A 24,749-nucleotide genomic window follows, 5' to 3' on the forward strand; every position below is an offset into this window, starting at 1 on the left:
ATGTAAACATCAAAATAAACACTGTACTTACGCGATTCGACATGCTGCATGATGAACACTTTGTAAAGATCCATTTTGAGGGTTATATTAGCTGTGTGAACTTTGTTTATGCTGTTTAAGGCAAGCACGAGCTCCAGGGGCGGGGGAGCAAGAGAAGGGGCCGCAGCCTAAATCGGCTCATATTTAATGATGCCCCAAAATAGGCAATTAAAAAAATGACAAAAAAAAAATCTATGGGGTATTTTGAGCTGAAACTTCACAGACACATTCAGGGGGCACCTTAGACTTATATTACATCTTTTGAAAAGACGTTCTACGGCACCTTTAACGTTTAATGTCCTCAACAACCTCTCTGGTCCCATTTAGACACTTGTTAGCAACAACCTTTTTCAAGTAAGCTGTAAAAAGAAATCACAAGTTGGTCTTACTGATGTATTTTATGTTGTAGAATAAAACGTGAAAATATCTTGAGCTTGTGTTCACCACAGACCTCATTTCAGGCATTTAACCAAAAACCCATTTAAACAAACTCATTTCTGTCATCCCTGTCATCCCTGCAAAGTGTTCATTACTCAAAGCTTTTCAACATTGTGTACATTATGGCCATCTGGTGGTCAAAAGGAGGAATAGGACCTACTGTACCAAACTATTGTCTAACTTTAAAGGGTTAGTTCACCCAAAAATGAAAATAATGCAATTTATCACTCACCATCATGTCATTCTACACCCGTAAGACCTTCGTTCTTCTTCGGAACACAAATTAAGATATTTTTGATGAAATCCGATGGCTCTGTGAGGCCTCCATAGCCAGCAATGACATTTCCTCTCTCAAGATCCATTAATGTATAAAAACATATTTAAATCAGTTCATGTGAGTACAGTGGTTCAATATTAATATTATAAAGTGATGAGAATAATTTTTGTGCGCCAAAAAACCCCCAGAATAATGACTTTTTAACAATATCTAGTGAAGGGCGATTTCAGTGCACTGCTCCGGAGCATTATGAATCTTGATTTGGATCGCGTATCAAACCACCAAACTGCTGAAATCACGTGACTTTGGCGTTCCAAACCGCTGATTTGATTCCTAAAGCTCTGAAGCAGTGTTTTGAAATCGGCCATTAGATATTGTTAAAAAGTCGTTATTTTGTTTTTTTGGCGCACAAAAATTTATAATATTAATATTGAACTACTGTACTTACATGAACTGATTTAAATATGTTTTTAGTACCTTTATGGATCTTGAGAGAGGAAATGTCATTGCTCCCTATGCAGGCCTCACTGAGCCATCGGATTTCATCAAAAATATCTTAATTTGTGTTCTGAAGATGAATGAAGGTCTCACGGGTGTAGAACGACATGAGGGTGAGTAATAAATGACATTATTTTCATTTTTGGGTGAACTAACCCATTAACTAAGTTTAAATAGCTAACAATATAGAAAACAAGTCAAGTCAAGTCAGCTTTATTTAATTAGCACTTTATACAATACAGAATGTTTCAAAGCAGCTTTACAGTGATAAACAGAAAAATAACGATTCAATGATGCAAACAGAATTCAGCTCTGCTGTAAAGCAGCTCTAAAAAAGACAATAGCACACAGTCATTATTCAGTTGAAATCAGATTAATTTTTTGAAATTATGAAATGAGTTCAATTCATCTATACAGCAGCTCTGCAGAAAACAGTGATTCTCATCCAATAGTGTCAGTGCAGTCAAATCAGTAATATTGCTGAATATGAAGTGTCCCCAACTAGAGGCAACAGCTGCAAGGAACCCAAACTTCATCAGCTGACAGAAATGGAGAAAAAAAAGAAAAGAAAAAAAAAACCTTGGGAGAAACCAGGCTCAGTCGGAGGGCCAGTTCAAAATATTTCATCCAGTTCCTTCTGCTTGAAGATCGGATTCATCACAGTGGTATGGAGATGAAGGAATGGAATACCTTTGTCATTGAGAGCATATGTCATAATTTTACAGATGCTAGAAATGTGGCTTTCAAATGAAAGATTGGTATCAAAGAGCACACCCAGGTTCCTAACTGATGACGAAGACTTGACAGAGCAGCCATCAAGTGTTAGACAGTATTCTAAGTTATTACGTGAAGAAGTTTTTGGTCCAGTAATTATTTTTTTATATTCATATACATTTTTTATATCTATGTTTTATTTCATTAAATTTGTGAATTGGTATGTTTCATCAGGGTGCGAAGAAATATAGAGCTGAGTATCATCAGCGTAACAGTGAAAACTAATGCCACGCTTCCTAATGATATCTCCCAAGGGTAGCATGTAGCCTTGCGGTACTCCATACTAAACTTGTGATCAATCTGACACCTTTTCATTTACTGCTACAAATTGAAAACAGTCAGATAATGATTTGAACCATGCCAATGCAACTGAGTACCTCAGAGATGACGTGTTTTTGTAGGCCAATCCGGAAGTTAGCGGCACACGGGTTCCCTCGATCGAAAGCCTATGCATTTTTCCCTTAGGCTTTTGGAAAATCGCAAAAAATAAGCTCTGTGTTTAACAAAGGGTTATGACACTTATACGTTTTGTCTATCAAGATAATCTTTACAAGTTAACAACATTTTGAAGCCTAAATAAAGTCGTCAGATATAAAAAGCTAACAGTAGGCTATAAACGGACTACAGCACACCATGGTCGCAGATCAACGTCGTCACCACCAAGCTTCCTCAAACTTTATTTAAAAAACAACTTTATTTATAAACATGCTCGCTGATTATGATCTGCGCTGTGTATGAATACTTATCCACTTTTTCATGAGAAATGCTGTCCAAATGTTCTGTTTGTCATGATGACGTCTAAAGTCCCCGCCAAAGGAAGTAGTCCCTTTTAGCAACTTGTTAGCAACCGTTGTTTTTAAGACACAATAAAGGTTTAAAAAATCACAAGCGGGTTATAACTGGTGTGTTTTATGTCATAGATCAAAACGTGAACATATTTAGAGGCTTTGTTAACCACAGACCTTATTTCAGGCGATTTAGCAAAAACCCATTCAAAAAACCCATTGACTTCGGGGCGATGGAACCGGAAGTCCTAAAATGCTAACTCGCTTCCGGGTTTTGCATACAAAAACACGTCATGCCTGAGGTACTCTATTCCACTAATGCCAACATAATTTTCGAGTCTATTCAAAAGAGTATTGTGGTTGATAGTGTCAAATGCATCACTAAGATCCAGTAACACTAATAGAGAGATACATCCACGATCTGATGATAAGAGCAAATCATTAGTAACTCTAATGAAAGCAGTCTCAGTACTATGGTACGGTCTAAATCCTGACTGGAAATCCTCACAGATACCATTTCTTTCCAAGAAGGAACATAGATGCGATGATACTGCCTTTTCTAGTATTTTTGACAGAAAAGGTAGATTCGAGATCGGCCTGTAATTGACTAATTCTCTAGGATCAAGTTGTGTTTTTTTAATAAGAGCTTTAATAAAGTTTTTTGGTACGGATGATAATGATAATGATGAATTAATCATATTAAGATGAGGATCTATGACCTCTGGAAGCATCTCTTTCAATAGCTTAGTCGGTGTTACATGTTGGTTTTGATTACTTAACAAGTTTAGACAATTCTTCATCTCCTATAGCAAAGAAAGAATGAATGTTCCTTATGGGGTCTATAACATGACATCTGATGCGATCCTGTAGACGGTTGCATGGTTATAATTTTCTCTCTAATAGTATCAATCTTGCAAGTAAAGAAGTTCATAAAGTCATTTCTGCTGTGGTGTTTGGAAATGTCAGAAGATGAAGCATTGTTTCTCGTTAATTTAGTAATAATTAGGGTTGTGTTTATTCTCTTTTAAAAGCTAGTCGAGAAATAATTAAAAAGTATTTTGGTTAACCTGGAGGCCTTCCAAACTTTGTTTTACTTTCTTTGTCAAGCCATCATTAAAGGTACACTTTGATACTCTCTTCTTAAACTTAAAGCTTTACTGTAAAATGGACAGAAGATATTAGATATTTGTGATACTGCAAAGCAACAGGATAGTTGCTGCTCTCAGCTGAATCCATAAGGACAAATTCTACATTTGTTCAGAAGTCATGTCTTGTCACAGCCGTTCCTGGACTGCATGTGGGTGGAGTAACAGGCCTGATCGTTCTCTGATGTGAGAATCGGAAGGCTCAGCTGTCACTTTTGAGAGACTAATGTCACTCTCACACCCTAATGGCTACAACTGAGTAAGCGAAGAGGATAAATATAGCTCAGCAGCGCGGTGGAGCTGCACACAATCACTGATAGAGGAAGCATGTGCACCTCTTGTCCCTGGAATAGAATAACAGCTTCACTGTTTGTGACTCATTGATTTTACAGCCCTCCTAACGACTTGCATTCAGTCATGCTTTCTTTCACTTGTTGGCTCATGGTTTGAAGCACCTGCTTCACAGTACAGCACTATCTTACAGAGGAAAGACCTTTGGATAATGGGTACTGCTTTTAGAAGAATCATCTAACCTGGAGTACATAGGAATATATACTAGCTTGAGGCTTAGGGACCATTGTGGGTAAGTGTTTCATTCATGTTTCATTCAGAGAGCAGTGTGTTCTTGTGCTACGGATTGCACCAACTTCTGCCACCATTTAATTAATAATTTACAAAAGATTTCCACATGAGAGTGGCATATTGTGCAGTGGTGTAGACATTCACACACATTTCAGGCAATTGTAATATAAGCATGTTTGAATTTGGTGAGTTGTAAATCGCAATGTAAAAGCTATATGTCATGTGACTGCACGGACGAAGCGCATTTCCAGTCAAAATAGTTTAGGCATAAATGAACATATTGTGTACATTTTTAGAAGTATGTCCTGCAGCTGTATATTCTGAAGAAAAAATGATACTTTGGACCAACTTACTATAACATTCTAATTTGTTACAGCCAAATTTATTAATTTTTCTCAAATTATATATTTTTTTATAAAATATATCATTATATTAACCAAAAACATGAAAATTATATATTATAATGACCATATCATACTTAATGTTTTTAAGTATACACATAAGTCAAAATGTTACTTAATGTATGTCATTAATATATGTTTTTGGCTTTTTACAACTTAATTTTACTATAAACAAATTGCTTTGTGTGACGGCATCAAAAAGTGTTCAGCAAATCTCAACAGCAGTGGACTTCTGCTTATTAATAGGTCTGATTGGAAAGTTAAGGAACTTTTTGCCCTGTTTTTAGAAAATTATGATTTGGAGATTTTAGGTGATGTAGGTTCTTGGTGTCTGGATTGCTGAGATTCTGGAGGGTTCAAGCACGTTTGTCTCTAGACATGTTCATAGATTGGTGGCCCATTGACTCAGTATTTTATCACCATCTCATCCAGGTGTCGTTTACGGCTCCTATTAATACTACGGCTTGCACTTGAACTTCAAAATCACCCCCTTGGAATGGCTTTTTAAAGAGCTATCCAATGATGTCACGTAACCAGAGGTCTTGGTTTTGATTTACCGATGATGTTACAGTAGAATGTAACCTGTTAGAAAGGTATTCATGGGTATCATGTGTAGCAATGTAGGCACATATATATGTATATATATACACAGTATATCACAGAAATGAGTTCACCCCTCACATTTTTGTAAATATTTTATTATATCTTTTCATGTGACAACACTGAAGAAAAGTAGTGAGTGTACAGCTTGTATAACAGTGTAAATTTGCTGTCCCCTCAAAATAACTCAACACACAGACAACTGCTGCCCACAAAAGTGAGTACACCCCTAAGTGAAAATGTCCAAATTGGGCCCAATTAGCCATTTTCTCTCCCCGGTGTCATGTGACTCGTTAGTGTTACAAGGTCTCAGGTGTGAATGGGGAGCAGGTGTGTTTAATTTGGTGTTATCGCTCTCACTCTCTCATACTGGTCACTGGAAGTTCAACATGACACCTCATGACAAAGAACTCTCTGAGGATCTGAAAAAAAGAATTGTTGCTCTACATAAAGATGGTGTAGGCTATAAGAAGATTGCCAAGACCCTGAAACTGAGCTGCAGCACGATGGCCAAGACCATACAGCGGTTTAACAGGACAGGTTCCACTCAGAACCTCGCTATGGGAAGCAAAGAAGTTGAGTGCATGTGCTCAGCGTCATATCCAGAGGCTGTGTTTTGGAAATAGATGTATTATTGCTGCCAGCATTGCTGTAGAGGTTGAAAGGGTGGGGGGTCAGCCTGTCAGTACTCAGACCATACGCCGCACACTGCATCAAATTGTTCTGCATGACTGTCGTCCCAGAAAGAAGCCTCTTCTAAAGATGATGCACAAGAAAGGTGCAAACAGATTGTTGAATACAAGCAGACCAAGGACATGGATTACTGGAACCATGTCCTGTGGTCTGATGAGACCAAGATAAACTTATTTGGTTCAGATGGTGTCAAGTGTGTGTGGCGGCAACCAGGTGAGGAGTACAAAGACAAGTGTGTCTTGCCTACAGACAAACATGGTGGTGGGAGTGTCATGGTCTGGGGCTGCATGAGTGCTGCCGACACTGGGGAGCTACAGTTCATTGAGGGAACCATGAATGAGCAGAGCATGATCCCCTCCTTTTGGAGATTGGGCCGCAGGGCAGTATTCCAACATGATAATGACCCCAAACACACCTCCACTGCCTTGCTAAAGAAGCTGAGGGTAAAGGTGATGGACTGACCAAGCACGTCTCCAGACCTAAACCCTATTGAGCATCTGTGGGGCATCCTCAAACAGAAGGTGGAGGAGTGCAAGGTCTCTAACATCCACCAGCTCCGTGATGTCATCATGGAGAAGTGGAAGAGGACTCCAGTGGAAACCTGTGAAGCTCTGGTGAACTCCATGCCCAAGAGGGTTGAGGCAGTGCTGGAAAATAATGGTGGCCACACAAAATATTGACACTTCGGGCCCAATTTGGACATTTTCACTTAGGGGTGTACTCACTTTTGTGGCCAGTGGTTTAGACATTAATGGCTGTGTGTTGAGTTATTTTGAGGGGACAGCAAATTTACACTGTTATATAAGCTGTACACTCACTACTTTACATTGTAGCAAAGTGTAATTTCTTCAGTGTTGTCACATGAAAAGATATAATAAAATATTTACTTAAATGTGAGGGATGTACTCACTTCTGTGAGATACTATATATATGCTGCCATTTCTGTTCCTTTTGTGTTCCCAAGATCACATACCTTAAATGTTTGAGGCGCAGGGCATGTAAACATTTTAAATTCTACCTTATTTATTAACGTAATGGAGATGTGGAATAATTAATATATATATATATATATATATATATATATATATATATATATTTTTTTTTTTTTTTATTTATTTTTTTTTTTTTTTTTTTTTTTTTGTCTGTTCTGCTCACCAAGGCTCCATTTATTTAAATCCAAAATACAGTAAAAACAGTAATATTGTGAAATATTTTTACAATTTAAAATAATGTTTTTTTTTATTTGAATACATTTTAAAATGCATTTTATTCCTGTGATCAAAGCTGAATATTCAGCATAATTACTCCAGTCTTCAGTGTCAAATGATCCTTCAGAAATCATTCTAATATGCTGATTTGCTGCTCATTAAACTTTATTATAATGTTGAAAACAGTTGTGCTGCTCAGTATTTTTGTGGACATTGTGATGTACTACCGTTCAAAAATAAATAAATAAAAATACATGAATACTTTTTTTTACAGCAAAGACACATTAATTTGATCAAAAGTGACAGTAAAGACATTTATAATGTTACAAAAGATTCTATTTCATATAAATGTTGTTCTTTTGAACTTTCTATTCATCAAAGAATACTGAAAGTTGCAACAAATGTATCACAGTTTCAACAAAAATATTAATCAGCAAGCATTGATAATAACAAGAACCATTATTAATTATTGAGTACCAATATTAATTTATAATAACTGAGCAGCAAATCAACATATTAGAATGATTTCTGAAGGATCATGTGACACTAAAGACTGGAATAATGATGCTATTTTTATTTTCTTTTGTTGCAATTGAATTTATAGGGAAAAAAATATCAGCCATTTTACATGTCCGTATTCATCACATTTACATTTAGGTTTATAAAATCTACATAAATGTAGCTTTTATTAAAACAGAACATTAAATTTGATTATGTAGTGATTTTTTAACTGATCTTAACATTCAAACAAACACATATTGAATGTATTGGTTGTTGAATGACCTTTGCACAAAATGTATTTGAAAGAAAGAAATCATGTTATTTTTCCCAATGATTTTTTCTTGATAAGATCAGTTCAGCTGCATGACATTTCCCCCATCAAAACTGCTGTGCACTTTGCCTGGAGTCCGAGTATTTATGAGCAACATACTACAAGCTGAAATCCAAGACAACTGCTCCGACTGAACATAAGTTATGGATGGCTGATATAAATAGAAGCTGATGACTGTATACAGTAAGATGAACTGGGTAAAATTTACTCATACAGTAATAGATACTGATCGCAAATTATAAAAATATATCAAAGAGAATCATAAAACGCACATGACATTGTGTGCTCGTAATGTTTGTCTCTGTTTTAATACTGCTGCAGTTGATAGACTTTGACCTTCTTCCCTCCTCTCTAAACAAGTGTCCATCAACCAGGTCATGTGTATTGTGTTACCTGCAAAGCTCTGACTGCACACTTCATCAAAGGTTGCACATTTTTTACTTTTCTATTTTATATTTTAGATTGGTATTATAGATTATGTTTATATAGTCTTTACATGGACACCTTCTAAACTGATTCAGGCACGCATATGTGAAACTTCAGTGTGAGGCAGAGTTCTGACTTTAGTGTGCAGACTCCATGCCTTGCCAAAGCCACAATCGCAAATGCCATGACTCTCCTAGCCCTTATTTAGACACATTGGACCCATCATGTCCACTAAAACCTTTCATTTCTTCATTGGCAGCACAGGAATGTGGACTTTGGACAGCTGCTGGTACCAGCTGCGTGTCTCTTGGTTATCTTCAAAAGCACACCAAATTAGGAGCCAATAACGCCACCAGCTCAGCAAAAAATCAGGGATGTTCCCATGGGCACATTTGTTCCTTTAAAATCTGCAGTCATCTGCAAACTATGTGGTTTCTCCCTAGTTTTTGAGTTTTTTTCTCACAAAAGAAAATCACTTTATTTGCATCTACATGCGTGCACACAAAACGTAATAAGCATAATACATAATATAAGGATATATACCTTTATATTTTAGTCTTCCAATTTAATGCATCCTGCCCAGTCCTCTGTATTAGAAGAAAACGCCCAACGTAGTACAAATGTCTAAAGCAACTGTCAGACATGCTTTATAAATAGCACTTTACTATGAGTGCTGCACCTCTCAAAGACATGAAATCAAAGTATTGGTTCATCTTTTCACATGCTGGCAGGGCCTGAATCTAACTTTTTGCCACACTTGCCAATGGCCGCTGACTTATGAAAATTTACTGGCCGTAAATATTAAAGTTCAATGCAAAGGGAGATATTTTCTTTTACAGAAATCACTTTTTAAGGACTACAACAAGCTTCTTCCCAGGTTGGTGTCATCACAAACCCATAAATTTACATAAACCCCGCTCCCGAGAACACACAACAAAGGGGGTGAGGACATGTTGGGCTGCTTTAGAGAAGAGGAAGAGTTGTAGTATGGTGTTGTTATCATGCCGTCATTTTACGCCGGACTGCTTCACAAACAAAGGTCAATTCAATGCTGGATTTGCACAAAAGATTAACATGATGGCACATGCTAGTGGATGAGTTGAATAAACTCCACAGCAACTACATAAATTTATGCACTAACCATTCAGAAACATCCAGTTTCATTCTAAAAGTTGTAACTTCTTCCTGAGTCTCTCCATCAGTGTCCGACTCCGGTTTGAATAATGTAAAGGCCTGTACACACCGGGACGAATACCGCGCGCGATTATCGGCGACGTTTAACGCCTCATGACTAAACCAAGGGCACCAATGTGAGTGTGCACACTGACACGAAAAACGTCAGGCGTAAAAGCGTCATTTAAAAAAAAAAAAACGCCTCGGGTTAGTTTTTTTGGTTTGATGCGCCGCGTTAAAAACTTGCAGACCAATGAGATTGGCACTTTTGTTCACATGCCTGGAGATGCTGAAGTTACAGTAAGACAACTTGGTGGCGCTCAAGCACAAAACAGTCTTGCCGAGCACACATTGATACCAAGACGATGAAGAGGAAGTAAGTATACGAGGAAGACCCCTACAAACTATCCCTGCGTCTCAAACAGCTTCCTAGCTTAGGTGGCCGACTCCTTGAACAGTGCCCTGACTGAACTAGGGAGCTGATTGAGATGCACGCTATGGGTGCTCTGCCAGTTCTTGGCCACACCAATAGATGTGTATTATTTCTGTATTTTTACTATTTGTTTAAGGCTGAACACCGTTACTGACAATCCTCATTTTGGTTGCGTGAGATTCTCCAGCTTTGTTGTTGTTGAGCAACCAACGCGTGAGCTGTTAAAGCTCCGCCCTCTTCTGGAAAGGGGGCCAAGAGCAGCAGCTCATTTACATTTAAAGGGACACACACAAAAATGGCATGTTTTGCTCACACCCAAATAGGGGCAAATTTGACAAGCTGTAATAAATGATCTGTGGGGTATTTTGAGCTGAAACTTCACAGACACATTCTGGGGACACCAGAGACTTATTTTACATCTTGTGAAAAGGGACATAATAGGTCCTCTTTCACGAGTTCATTTCCTCATAGAATCTTTAAGCTAATAAGGTTAAGCGTATTTGGCTTGCTGTCCGCTGTGGAGGGGCTTGAGGAAGCAGCTTCAACTCGAGCTTGGATATACCCCCCAGGGACTACTAGTGCCTGGAAGAGGAGTACGATAGATGAGATGCCTAAATTATGTGGTGGAGTTGGGGAGGTGGAGGGATATCGAAACAACTGATGCCAGAGCCGGGTGAGTAGCTGCTTATATGCTCTGGACGTAATTGAAAGATTAGGGTTCCCTCCTCTTGAGAGTTTGAATTTCTCTAATTGAAAGATTAGATGGTGTGACGAGCAGGGTGGGCGAGAGCCGTGAGGGAACGGCGCGAGGCCGGTGACGCGAGTGTTAATGATCTTCACCTGTGAGGCACACTGGCCTTGAGTCTCTCACGGAGGAGCTCCGGGAGCATAAAAGGAGGAGCGACGACAGTGAAGGACGAGAGAGGACCAGGCCTGGACTTTATTTTATGTTTTATTATGTTTGTGTGGCCGGCAGACGTCCGCGAGGGTCTGCCGGCATTACTTTCGTTTTGTTCTTTGTTTATTTTATTAAAGTTTTGTTGAATGTTCGCTGGTTCCCGCCTCCTTCTTCCCATATTTATGAACTACATTACAGATGGGTTCACTCCTCCCGAAATTACGTTGTGAACTTCACTTAAAGTTACAATAGTTATTCAGTCAAGTGATTTTTTCTTTGTCTTTTGTTGTGTGATTAACATTATAAGGACACAGACAGCAGCATTAGGCTGCTGTCACTTTAAAAGCTGCACTGATCCCATATACTGATACATATGTATTTTCTTTCTCAAATGTTCACTTAAGACATAACTCACAGTGTTTACAAGGATACTCACCAATATGGGCAATTAAACTGCAGTAGTCATGACAATCAATCACATATCTACAGAAAGAGCGCTCCCTTTATAATCACTGGAACTGTCAGTCATTTCAGTTCAGCACAATCTCACTGCAGTCTCTCTTGCCAAACCCCTGTTATAATCAATGATGCTGTCCACACTGCACTGCGTGTGCAGAAGTCAGTGAGATCATTGCATTGGCTATATTGCTCAGTGCTGCAACCGTTCATGCAATATGAGTAGATCAATACAAGTAGATCTAAATATAATGCTGTAACCAACACTTTTCACGATTAGTTAATTGTTGCAGATGTAATCATAAAAACATTGCTCAAAAGAGTTCCACATGTAATGCTTATTTGCAAAAATGTTACCCAATCACAGCAGTGCACTGTAAAAACGACAACTCAAAATTGTTCACCTTACTAAGATTTTTGCATTCACTGACAATAAAATTGCTAGTTGGAACTTGAACTATCTGTTGTAAGCCACTTGAACTCACTTTCAGACGTTTCTGAGGAAAAGTTCATCTTATTTTATAAATTGAGTTGATTTTATTTTGAAGTTGTAGTTGACACCCAGTTAGAGTGAGTTCAACTTATCTGCGCATGCTCATTTGAAATTTGTCGTGGAAACCGGCTGCGATGGTGTTTCCAAGGATTTTCCCAGGAGCTCCCTGCGAAAGCTTGAAAGTTTGCGTCCGCCATCTTGTCACGATGCCAGCGGTAACTTTCCCTGACGTCTTTGTCGAAGAGAAACATTCCTAATTTCAAAGTTCAGAAAGTTCAGATAATTTGGCTTTTTCAGCTGGGGATTTACATATTTCTGTTCTTAGGCACTATACAACTGTTTATCGGTAATCTTTGTCAATCTTGCATTATTTGTAAGGTCTCAACAAGAGTCGGAAAGTAAAAAATAAAACTGCCCATATTATAGTACTGAAACCTGATATATTTGCTTTGGGTATAAGATTACTTGTTTACATTGTGGAATTGTAAAGCTGTTTGTGCCAAAGTCGTTCAAATAAACATGCATAAATTAACTGGTTTACTGTCAGTAGATGATTTAATGTGGGGGGGGGGGGGGGGGGGGGGTAATTTAAACTCAAAATAGTAAGTTATTATAGGGGATGGTAATCTGAACTCAAAATAGTAAGCTTTTACAGACTTGAAAGTTCCAGTAACTTGAATTTAAAAAACTTAGTTGTCAGAACTTGAAAAACTTAGCTGACGCAACTTAATAATTGTAGTTCTTCAAAACTTAAAAAATTAAGTTGATATCTTCAACTCAAAAATTCTGTGCAGTCGGTTGCCTTAAAAATTTGAGTTGAACTAACTTTTTTTTTTTTTAAACTCTTTTTTACAGTGTGGGCGTTTACATTGAAGTCTTAAAGGGACACGCCTCATTAAACAGTGTTTAAAACAGAGGGATAACATGTCAGGAAATATTATAAAATAATAATTTAAAAAAATTGCATTACCCATTTGAGCCAAGAAATAACAGTATCACACAAGTATACTGTGAAAACAGTTTTCTTCTCAACAAAACATAACTAAAATACTGATGATAGATTGGTTCTTTTCAGTTAGACTTTTAGAAACACAAGCAGATTGAATTTCTGAACGAATTGTTCATAAATCAATTCTTACATAATTTGTTCCATTGGATTGAATTCAAAACTTACACAAGAGACATTTTATAAGAGAAATTCGCTCTGCTTGTGCTTCATGAACACACCCTGGTGTGGATTAAAAACTATGGAAATGACATAAAACGGCTTGAATAGTTACTTTTAAACCATTTTTAAAATACATTTCACACTAGAAATGACATGAACATTGGTTTGAGAAGCATTTTGCTAGTCCTCTGCTGTCGTGACTTTGGAGGTTGGTCCAGATATTTAATACACCAGCATTGTATAAACACCACAGTTATTCCCAGCCTTGTCTTGCCAGTTCCCAAAAGGATCTAAACAAATCCATGGAAAAGAGCACCAAAGCAGCATTTCGTACAACACTAGAGTGTGTTTTTTCACTTACAGTCCAGAACATGCAGAATTAACCACAATGGAGAGATAGACCAGTTGTCACATGGGGAATTTATCACAAGGGTTATACTACTATCAGATCTACTATCAGGATTTGAGTCAAAAGTTCAATTGCACCCATATATGTTGATTTCAAACACTTACTATAGTTTAAAACAGCTCAAAACACAGTCAACGTACGGTAGTATACATCCAGGTAAGAGTTAACTAAACAGAATGTTGAAAGGGTGAAACAAAATTTAAAAATCAAGATGTTGCAAAACATCCCAATGAATTAGTTTTTAATTCAAAACTTGTTATAAACTAATGTCACTAGTTTCAGATGTCACTGCTTGATGATGTTGGGCATGTTCTGTGAGTCTTAACCCTGAAGCTACTGTATTCAATTTAACACATGAATCAACATGATAAAAACTTTTCTGAAAAACCTGTCGCACATAATCTACTACGTCTTCTGTCGTCTGATTGATTTTTTTCTCCTCAACCTTGAGTTTGAGCTACATATTCTCACTATATCAGACTATAATCCTGATCGATCAAATATCAACAAAAAACACACGCACAAAAAATAGATTTTTCTGACTATTATTTCATATCAGACTTTACAGGGTTAAAATGTAATATAGGCTGCTCGATAATTTCTTTATTTTGTACTTTCAGGAGGAAAATGAGGTCCAAAGACAAAACAGTGGACAGCACAGTTAATGAAGTTCTGGTTGTCACGCAGACTTCACATGATGTCCAAGAAGAAGATGAGGGAAAAATACTGGAGACAGAAGAGACTATCAAGGTTAAACATGTGGACGATGAAGAGAAAACGGGGCCTGATAATGATGATAAATCAGCTCAGAAAGACGACCAAACATTTGGGCTGAGAGATCTGTCCAAAGACAACCTACTGAAACTGCTTGGAATCATGGAAGGAGAGATTCAGGTAAAATGTGAAAATTAAAGATGATCATCTATCATCACAACCTGTCTGTGTTTATCTGTGCAACTTTGAATGTACCACAGCTGCAGATACTTATTTTAGATTTTAATGTGTTAATACATATAAAACTGTTGCATATGTGTTAATGTAATGTTTTGGCTCTCTTATTGCTTCCTCATCATCCCACAATACCTGCCACTGAGCAAGTCATGCGTAATGTTATTTTCATAATTACACAGTTTTTACAGTTGTTGTTAAACAAAAGAGGAAGAGGATTATTGGTCACTTGGTCTCAGGATGCGATTTAGCACACTTCCTGATTTTCATGTAGCTTTTTCAAACAAGCTATTCGTACATTTTAAATGTTTATATACATTTTGTTTCATTTTGCAAAAAGACAATAGTGTTCAGTTTTGAGTTGGTCTATCCAGTCTGACGTTTATGAGTGTCTGGCGCCATCTGGTGTGAGTTTATATTTATTGAGTGCCATTCTCGCCTCTGTCTGAGTCTAACATTAAAGGGTTAGTTCAGCCAAAAATGAAAATAATGTCATTTATTACTCACCCTCATGCCGTTCCACACCTGTAAGACCTTCATTCATCTCCAGAACACAAATTAAGATATTTTAGATTAAATCCGATGGCCCAGTGAGGCCTGCATTAAAAGCAATGACATTTCCTCTCTAAGGATCCATAAAGGTACTAAAAACATATCGTTAGCCTCATAGCATAATTGCAGTTCGTGTGAGTTCAGTGGTTCTACCTTAATATCGACCAAAACAAAATATCGACTTTTCAACAATATAGTTATGGGCCGATTTCAAAACACTGCTTCGGAGCTTTACGAATCGAATCGATGATTCGGATCTCCTATCAAATGGCTAAACTGCTGAAATCACGTGACTTTGGCGCTCCGAGTCACTAATTCGATTCGTAAAGCTCCGAAGCGTTTGAAATCGCCCATAACTATATTGTTGAAAAGTCGATTTTTTTTTTTTTTTTTTTTTTGGCGCACAAAAAGTATTCTCGTCACTTTATAATATTAAGGGAGAACCACTGAACTCACACAAACTGTTTTAAATCGTCTTTAGTACCTTTATGGATCTTGAAGTGTCATTGCTTTGAATGCAGGCCTCACTGGATTTAATCAAAAATATCTTAAAGGTCCCGTTTTTCGTGGTTTTTTGAAGCTTTGATTGTGTTTATAGTGTGCAATATAACATGTGTTCATGTTTCGCGTGTAAAAAAACACAGTATTTTTCACATAATTTACTTATCTGTATACCGCTGTTTCCACTGTCATAAAAACGGGCTGATGACTTCCTTGTTCTATGAAGTCCCTCCTTCAGAAATACGTAACGAGTTCTGATTGTGCCAGCGGTTCCTGTGTTGTGATTCGACAGCAGCTTAGCGCTCCTTGCCCGGAAAGGTCACGCCTCTTACCATAACGTGGAGATGCACGCGCTCAGTGTTATTGTAAACATGTCTTTAATTTTACCCTATCAATTTGAGCCGGAATCAGACCCGGTGATTGGACTGCGGGATGAAAACAACAGCGTTTCGACGACATGGCGACAAACACACTCTACAAACGCAACTCTTGTGTATTCCTGTGGGCGGAGGTTAGTCAAAAAACTGTTTTAGTGACGTCATTAAAGAAGGAAGTAGAGGGATGTAGTCCAAACTGGCCGTTCGATGTAGGCGACTTCTGTTAAATAAAATATCTCGCTTGGCATTGAACTTTGAGCTTTAAAATTTTACAGATTTTATTTATACTCTAACAACAACATTACACACTAACTAAAGTTTGAAACATGGGATCACGAAGAACGGGACCTTTAATTTGTGTTCCGAAGATGAACGAAGGTCTTACGGGTGTAGAACGACATGAGGGTGAGTAATAAATGACATTATTTTCATTTTTTGGGTGAACTAACCCTTTAAGAAAGAAGGAACCCAGCTAACAGGGAACATTCTCAGCTAACGATTTGACAATGTTCAATCAAATTTATGAACAAACTTTATCTAGTAATGTTAATAGAACGTCAAATGGTCTTTAATAATGTTTTCAAAACACTAGCACAGATACATTATTTATACATCATTCATGGAACATTTTCCTGAAACGTGTTCATATAATGTTTTTTCAAATGCTATTTGTTAGAGAATGTTCAAAGAACATTCCAAAGTAACATTCCAATAATGTCTGCAAAATGATGAAATAGAATGTTCCCTGTTAGCATAACAGGGAAATAGAACATTTTAAAAATGGGACATAGCTTAATGGTAACATTAGCAAAACATTCGTAGAACATTTCTGTTAGCTGGGATATAGGTAAGAGGAGGGTTTTGAACAGCATAAATCAATGAACAGATTTATGCTGATTCTAAACCATTTGAAGAAAAGCATTTTGAGAATGTGATAAGTAAATTTAGGCGGGGCAGACCCTCCCCTGTAATTCGCACACTGAATATAGGCCTATAAATCAAAGCATTTATGATTTTTACTTGCTACCCAGGCACGAGAAGATGTGATCCATCTACTGAGGTCTACGCTATTGAGTCGACCAGAGGCACTGGAGTCCCGTTATGGCTCTTCAGGGCCGGCCAGACCCCTGCAAGCCTTGCAGAGAGACCGGACACTCAGCAACAACCACACACAACACGAGAATGTGTATGATAAGCCAATGGCAGAGGTATACATACAGAGAAAAGAATAACAGTGACTAGTTCACCCAATAAAAGAAAATTCTGTCATGGTTTGGATTGAACAAGGGTGAGTAAAGGATGACAGAATATTCATTTTTGGATGAACTATTTAAATTAATCAATTAGTCTAAAAACATGCAAACCTTTCTCTCTGTTAGCCAGTCTTATAATTGAGTTTTCACTCTCTGTGTCTCAGCTGGACAGATTGCGGGAAAAGCACAAGGACTCATACCGCCGTATGCTGGAACAGCTCCTGCTGGCAGAGAAAAGCCACCGGCGCACTGTCTATGAGCTGGATACTGAGAAACGCAAACATGTGGACTATATGAACAAGAGCGATGACTTCACCAACCTCCTGGAGCAGGAACGAGAGAGGTGAGAGAGGAGAGAGGCTGGGAACAAAACTGATGGTTGAATTGCACATTTCTTGCATGTAACTCCAAAGAACAAATTATATTCCACAATCCTTACTTACTACAGATTAAACAAGAACAAACAATGTGACCAAAGCAAACTGAATATATTTCTGCCATATTTCATATTTCAAAGAAATATGACAGTTGGATGTGACAGATTGTTTGAGGTAGATATGATCATTTAAAGGGTAAGTTCACCCAAAAATGAAAATTCTGTCATTAATTACTCACCCTCATGTCGTTCTACACCTGTAAGACCTTCGTTCATCTTCGGAACACAAATTAAGATATTTTTGATGAAATCCGAGAGGTATATGACTCCATAGATAGCAATTTAACCATCACTTTCAAGGTCCAAAAAGGTACTAAAGACATTGTCAAAAAAGTCGACCTGTTCTCGCAATTCTGAGAAAAAACTTCAGTCTTTTTTCCCTTACAATTGGACATAACACGCAAGTTTATATCTCATAATTCTGACTTTATAACATGCAATTGCGAGTTATAAAGACAGAACTGTGAGAAAAAAGTATAAATGCACAATTCTGACTTAGTTTATATCATCCAATTCTGACTTTATAACTTGCAATTCTGACTTTAAAAAGCAATTGTGAGTTTATATCTCATAATTCTGAGAGAAAAAGTCAGAATTGTGGGATAAAAAGTCGAAATTACCTTTTTTATTTTTTTATTTCATGGCAGAAACAAGCTTCCACACTGTAAAAAAAATCCCATAAAATTTACAGTAAAAAACGGTTGCTGCGGTTGCCAGAACTTTACTGTAAAAAATACGGTATCGACGTAAAAAAAAAAAAATATATAATGCTAATTTACCAACCTAATGAAGTACTAATATCTGTTTTGTTCATTTGTAATACACTGTCAACCACCAATAACACAGTGGTGATGAGAGTCACATGATGAATCAAAGTTCATTACAAGCAGCTTTTCCACAAGCTGAGAAGGACAATACTAATATATAGAAGGTCCACACCATGTCATTCACACAAACACTAAACACCATCATGGTAACACATGAAATTTTAAAAATGCAATAAACATTAATTTAACAACATTAGATGTAACATAAAACCCTAATGTACATAACTGATTAGAAAAAACTAATAAAAAAACTGTTATTTCAACAAAAATGTTTCAAATGTGAAGTGTCACGCAGGGAACTGTGGGAATGTCAATTTATGTTTTTTCACTGTAAATTTTACAATGACTTGTTATTTTTCACTTCCAAAAACTGTAAATTTAATGGTATTTTACTGTAATATTACATTAATAGTACCATTAGATCTATTACAGTTATTCACCACATATAGTACAGAAACTTTCCGAAAACCAATTAACTGTTTTTCACTGTAGTATTTTTACAGTCTTTTACCATTAAAATCACGGTCAGTTTTTACAGTGCATATTTTAGAGTGGAAAAGGGTTCCAACAACAACAACAACAAACAAATTGATGTACATATAGAATCAAATAGGCCTATTTACAGTATACATCACATTTAATTTTTCCATTTTAGGACAGTGAAGCATTTAGCTTAATTTTAGCTTCTTAACTTTATGTTTGTTTAAACATAATGTTGTATTTTTGTTTAATGCATATACAGTTGTTGTCACAAGCCTTGCATTTTTTATTTAGTACTGCCTTAAATAATAAATAATGACTGAATTTACACTAATGAATCAGTTCTAAAGTATACATTCGCTTAAATTTTAATACTGTGTTGTTACCTTGATGATCAATAACTGTTTGTTTTGTAATAATTGATAACATGCCATATACAACCCTGACCTTTTATATTAACGTAAATACAATATTGATAGACATTTAGTTTTTAATGAGCAACCTACTACGATGTGCGACCAATGAAGTTCAATATAATTATTTTGCAGAATAATTATTTGTTGAATTAAATTATTTAGAATCTTAAATGTTATTCTTTCTTTTGATTGTCAAGACATGTTGTATAAAATAATGCAATTAAGTCAATCATACTTATTATTTAATTTTCACTAGGTTAAAGCGGTTGCTGAAACAAGAAAAAGCATATCAAATACGGAAGGAAAAAGAATTTTCTAAACGTATGCAAAGAACATCAGGAGAGCTGGTTAAGCTGAAGTCCTTCGCACTGATGATGGTTGATGAGCGAGAACTTCACTTGGAGAAAATTGACAAACAGAGCCACAAAATACAAGATCTTCTTCAAAAACTTCAGGAAAAGGAGAAGAAACTAAATGAGACAGAGAGAAAAGCAAAGGAAGACAACCAAAGGATCATGGATCTTGAGGTTGAGCTGGAGCTGAGAACTTCTAAGTTTGCAAAAGAGCAAGAGGAAATGTCTGCGAAACTGTCCAACCAAGAATCTCAACATCAGCAGCTGTCCCAGAAACAAATGGAATTGTTGCACAAACTCAAGGAGCTTGAAGAGATGAATGAAGCTCTTGAGAAATCAGCAGAGGAGCTCCAGGCATTGAGGGACAAGATCAGAAAGGGTGAGTGTGGCAACTCAAATTTGATCGCAGAACTTGAGACTTTGCGCAAAAGAATTCTGGAAATGGAGGGTAAAGATGAAGAGATCACCAAAACTGAGAACAAGTGCAATGAGTTGAAGAAGATGCTTCTGGCTGAGGAGACTCACAATAAAGACCTGAGGCTAGAGGTGGAAAAACTGCAACTGAGAATGACACAGTTAGAAAAACTAGAGATGACCTTCAATATGGGCAGGATGGAATGTGCCCAGTTGCAGGTAGCTTTGGAAAAAGAGAAAAGCCTGACGAAAGACCTAACAGATGAACTGGTGAGCGTTAAAATCCGTATGAAGGAGCTTGAGTCGTCCGAGCTGAAATTGGAAAAGGATGAATTGGATTTAAAAGAGGATCTTTTGAAACTCAAATCAGTTACTGTAATAATGGTTAATGAGCACAAGAACATGGCAGACAGAATTAGGTCTGAGGAAAGGCTGAAAGATGAACTGAACCAACTCTACAAGGCAGAGCAGGAGAAAGTCATGGAGGTTACGGAGAGGTTAATAGAGGAGAGCAAGAAGCGTCTGAAACTAAAATCAGAGATGGAGTTGAAGATAGCTGCTCTTGTAAAGGAGAGAGATGACATAAAGGGAAAGCTTACCAAAGCAGAAGAAAAATTAAAAGATATGAGCTCCAAACATGGTATTATGAAGCATGGTACCATGAACGAAGAAGAAAGGGAATCTGCTCAAAAGGTGAAAGAACTGCAGAGTGTCTCAAACGCACATGGAAAAGATGAGAATAAAGTTAAGGAGTTGACTTTGGAGATTGAACGGTTGAAGAACCGTCTTCAGCAGCTTGAAGCTATTGAGGGAGACCTGATCAAACCAGAGTACAATCTGTTAGCAACTGAGAAAGAAAGGGCTCAATTTCTCCCACAGCAGGTACATGACATAAGAAGTCAAACTGCTTTGAGTAAGGCAAACGGGCGAGGAGAGGTATGCTGTCCGGAGGCTGAACTGAGACATCGGTTCATGATGGAGGAGGCCAAAACCAGAGACCTTCAAGCAGACGTGCAAGCCCTAAAGGAGAAAATTCATGAGCTCATGAACAAAGAAGATGAGCTTTCCCAGCTACAGGTGGATTACTCTGTTCTGCAACAGAGGTTTCTGGAAGAGGAGGACAAGAAAAAGAGCATAAGCACTGAAGTTTTAAACCTCACCAAAGAACTTGAGGTCACCAAGCGCTACAGCCGCACTCTGCGGCCCAGCACCAAAGGCAGCCGAATGATGGATGTTCCAATGACATCAACTGGAATACAAACCGAAAATAGGACAGCTGACACTGACACTCCTGCTGCATTCATCAAGAAGTCTGTCCAAGAAGAGAACCGAATCATGAGTAGTCTTCAACAGAGGAGCTTAAAGAAGCCGGCGCAGAGACTGACAGTGCGTGAACTCTACCCTCCAACAGTCAGTGACGTTACTGTGAAGAAGTCCTGGATTCCTTGGATGAGGAAGAAGGACAGCAGCACTTCCGAAATATCTTTGGATACCAGTGGGGAGGTTGCACCTTCTGAAGTCGACATGCCCCAAAATCATGACCATCCATTGCACGCTCAGGTGATCCCAGGTATTCAGAACAACGAGGTAGCCTTACAGACGTGCATTGCACCCTCAGAGGACTTGACCAAACAAGCTTCTGCCAAACCATCACAAGAAATTCAGAACCCTCAGACAACAATCATTCCTACAAATGAACGAACCAAAGAGCCAAAGAACGCAGAAAGAGTTCGATCTCCAATGTCCTTTGCAAACATGTCAAGAGTAAAGAGTGCAGAGATCATGAGGTCTCCCTCTACGGACAAATCACCTGTATCCACTGCATCCAACAGCAGCTCCCAAGAGCATGTGGACATGATAACAGGCAGAGCTGTGTTTAAGGAGACTCCTGAGAAACGAATGGTCCCCACGCCCATCAAGAAGTCAAATGCTAATGTCATTACCACAGAAGACAGTAAGATTCACATTCATTTAGGATCACAGTTCAAGAAGACCAATGATCATGGCTCAGCTGTCATGGTCAAATCTATTTCCGTATCATCCGAGAGTAAGGAGGTTTCTACTGGAACTGTGTTACGCTCTCCACATAATGTGACAGCCAGCAAATCAACATCTAACAAAGCGATAAGTAGCATCACCATTACGCAGGTCACTAAAGCACCAGCCAGACCTACACTCTCAGTGGTAAGTGTCTAATCCAGGGGTGTCCAGTCCTACTCCTGGAAGGCCACCATTCTGCAGAGTTCAGCTCCAACCCCAATTAAACACACCTGAAACAGCTAATCTAGGTTTCCTAGGCATACTAGAAATTTTCAGTCAGGTGTGTTGAGGCAAGTTGGAGAAAAACTCTGCAGGACAGTGGCCCTCCAGGACTGAGTTTGGACACCCCTGGCCCCTATATGCAGGAATATGTCAAATCAATAAGCCAAGAAAGACTTTATTACATTAAATCATGTTCCTTCTGTCTCTGTTACTCAACAGCAGCCTGTCATGGATGTCCCATCAGCGCGGTCAGGGTTCAGTCGTATTCCAATGTCTCGGGGGATGAAAACAGGAAAAGCTGTGCTTGGAGCTTTGGGAATCACCACAGGAGTTAATGCAGAAAGCCAGGCCATGAACATTGACCTGAAAAAATCAACTGTCAGTAATGGAGCATTACAGGGTGGAGGGAAGGGCTGAGAGCACTGAACAAATAATAACAAAGTTTACATTTAAGTCTACTGCATAAGAAAGTGAATTATCTTCGATTTCCACTTTCTGCGATTGGTACATGTTGCAGAGATGCAAAGGAGGACACTGATTTTTCTTGCCCTCCAACTAGTGAAGGAGCCAGGTTTGGACAATAGAGCGCTGCAGTGGTGACGTATTTCCATAGGCCAACCTACAAAAACTAAAGAGGACTCCATTGGCTTTTGGATTACTACAGAAAATAAGTTCTGTGACCAACAAAACTTTATGATACTTACACGTTTTGTGTAGTGAAAGGATGAATTTACTTGTTTGGCATGGCAACCTCTATAGTCCCATTTAGACACTTGATAGCAACCGCCTATTAAAGTAAAAGTATAAGCGTTGAAAAAATCGCAATCACAAGGTGGTATTACTGATGTTTATATTGTAGATAATATATTGAGTTATACATGAATATATCTTGAGCTTGTGTTCACCACAGATCAGGCATTTAACCAAAAACCCATTCAAAAAATCCATCGACGTTAGGACGATGGAACCGGAAGTGATATAATGCTAATTTGTTTCTGGGTTTTGGCCCACAAAAATATGTTATCCCTGCAGCACTCTATGTACTGTAGAGGAAGGGGTCAGTGTTGGGTCTTTTAATGAAAATAATTTTTTGCAAGCTAATTACTGTATAAAATGCTAAATTTCATTAGGCTATAGTAATTGTTTTACCAGTGTCTTTTTTTTTTTTTTTTTTTTTGGAGGCTCACTTTGAAAGCTCATAAAATTAAGTATGCATTGATAGTCACTAATGTTTGGGACTTTACACAGTCAGCCAATAAGTGTTCAGAACTAATTCAAGTCCTCCTGGGAAGTTAGTATTTTCAAGTTTGAAAGTCGTGTTTACAACGTCAGGTGTGTTCAAGTCACTTATTATGCCAGAGCAAGATGGCGGTGTACTTTTTCTTAATTAACTACACAAACATACAGCAAGGTTTTTTACCTCTACTTCAGAAAATGAAGAACAAAATGCATCAGGTGTGTTTTTTATGTTTTTAATTAATTAATGAAGCCACTGTACATTTTATTGTTACATATTGCTATCATATTGTGTGCAGACAATTAGCTTATTTTGTTGTAAATAAAAAAGCCTATATATGTTGCTATTGCGATTCCATCATGTATTCCACCACGCCCCCAACGCGGGTCTTAAAGATAATCCCTAGTTTCCCACTGGTACTTACGACTTTGTGGTGGTGTTCATCATGTGCCTCGTATACGATCTTATCGACATGACAGAGCAAATGAGCAAAAATGGCAACATGGAGGTCATGTATGCTAACAGACAAGCTATCGGTTTCTTCAGGTATTAAAGACCTCTTTGTTCGCAACAGATTGAAAGAATATTTATCAAACAAATAGTCTATCAAATGAAAACGTTTATTTACAATGATATCTGCTAAACTATGTGTTTTAATAGGGTTGTTTCTGTTTTATAATTTTAGCATTCTGTGGAATGTACATATCAGACCAAGCATTTTCTGTAATTCTGTGTTGTGAATTGAAATGCATTGATAAGAGTCTCACTAATAACGATCTGTAATGGAAGACATTTTTATTATTGTTTCTAAGTAAAAATGTTTTGCTTTCAGATATGTGATATATTATTTCTTTCCACAGTTTGTAAGTGTTAATACTTATGCAGCCAAGGTCAATTTTTAAAAAAAATAATATACACTAATCTTATATATCACACTTTTGAAGACCCAAACAAACAAAGATAGA

At 37.7% G+C, this 24,749-nt stretch overlaps 1 protein-coding gene across 1 annotated transcript; it reads left to right on the forward strand.

Annotated features, from left to right (window-relative positions):
• The first annotated feature begins 3,046 nt into the window (after positions 1–3,046).
• LOC125268373 (filamin-A-interacting protein 1) lies at positions 3,047–24,615 on the forward strand. Its single transcript, XM_048190524.1, has 6 exons — positions 3,047–4,539; positions 14,349–14,622; positions 17,138–17,314; positions 17,524–17,702; positions 19,775–22,469; positions 22,767–24,615. The coding sequence occupies exons 2-6, from the start codon at positions 14,356–14,358 to the stop codon at positions 22,962–22,964; spliced, it is 3,516 nt and encodes a 1,171-aa protein (XP_048046481.1). The 5' UTR covers positions 3,047–4,539; positions 14,349–14,355; the 3' UTR covers positions 22,965–24,615.
• Positions 24,616–24,749: the final 134 nt, after the last annotated feature.

Source organism: Megalobrama amblycephala, linkage group LG5, assembly GCF_018812025.1.
Source record: "Megalobrama amblycephala isolate DHTTF-2021 linkage group LG5, ASM1881202v1, whole genome shotgun sequence".
NCBI lineage: Eukaryota > Metazoa > Chordata > Actinopteri > Cypriniformes > Xenocyprididae > Megalobrama > Megalobrama amblycephala.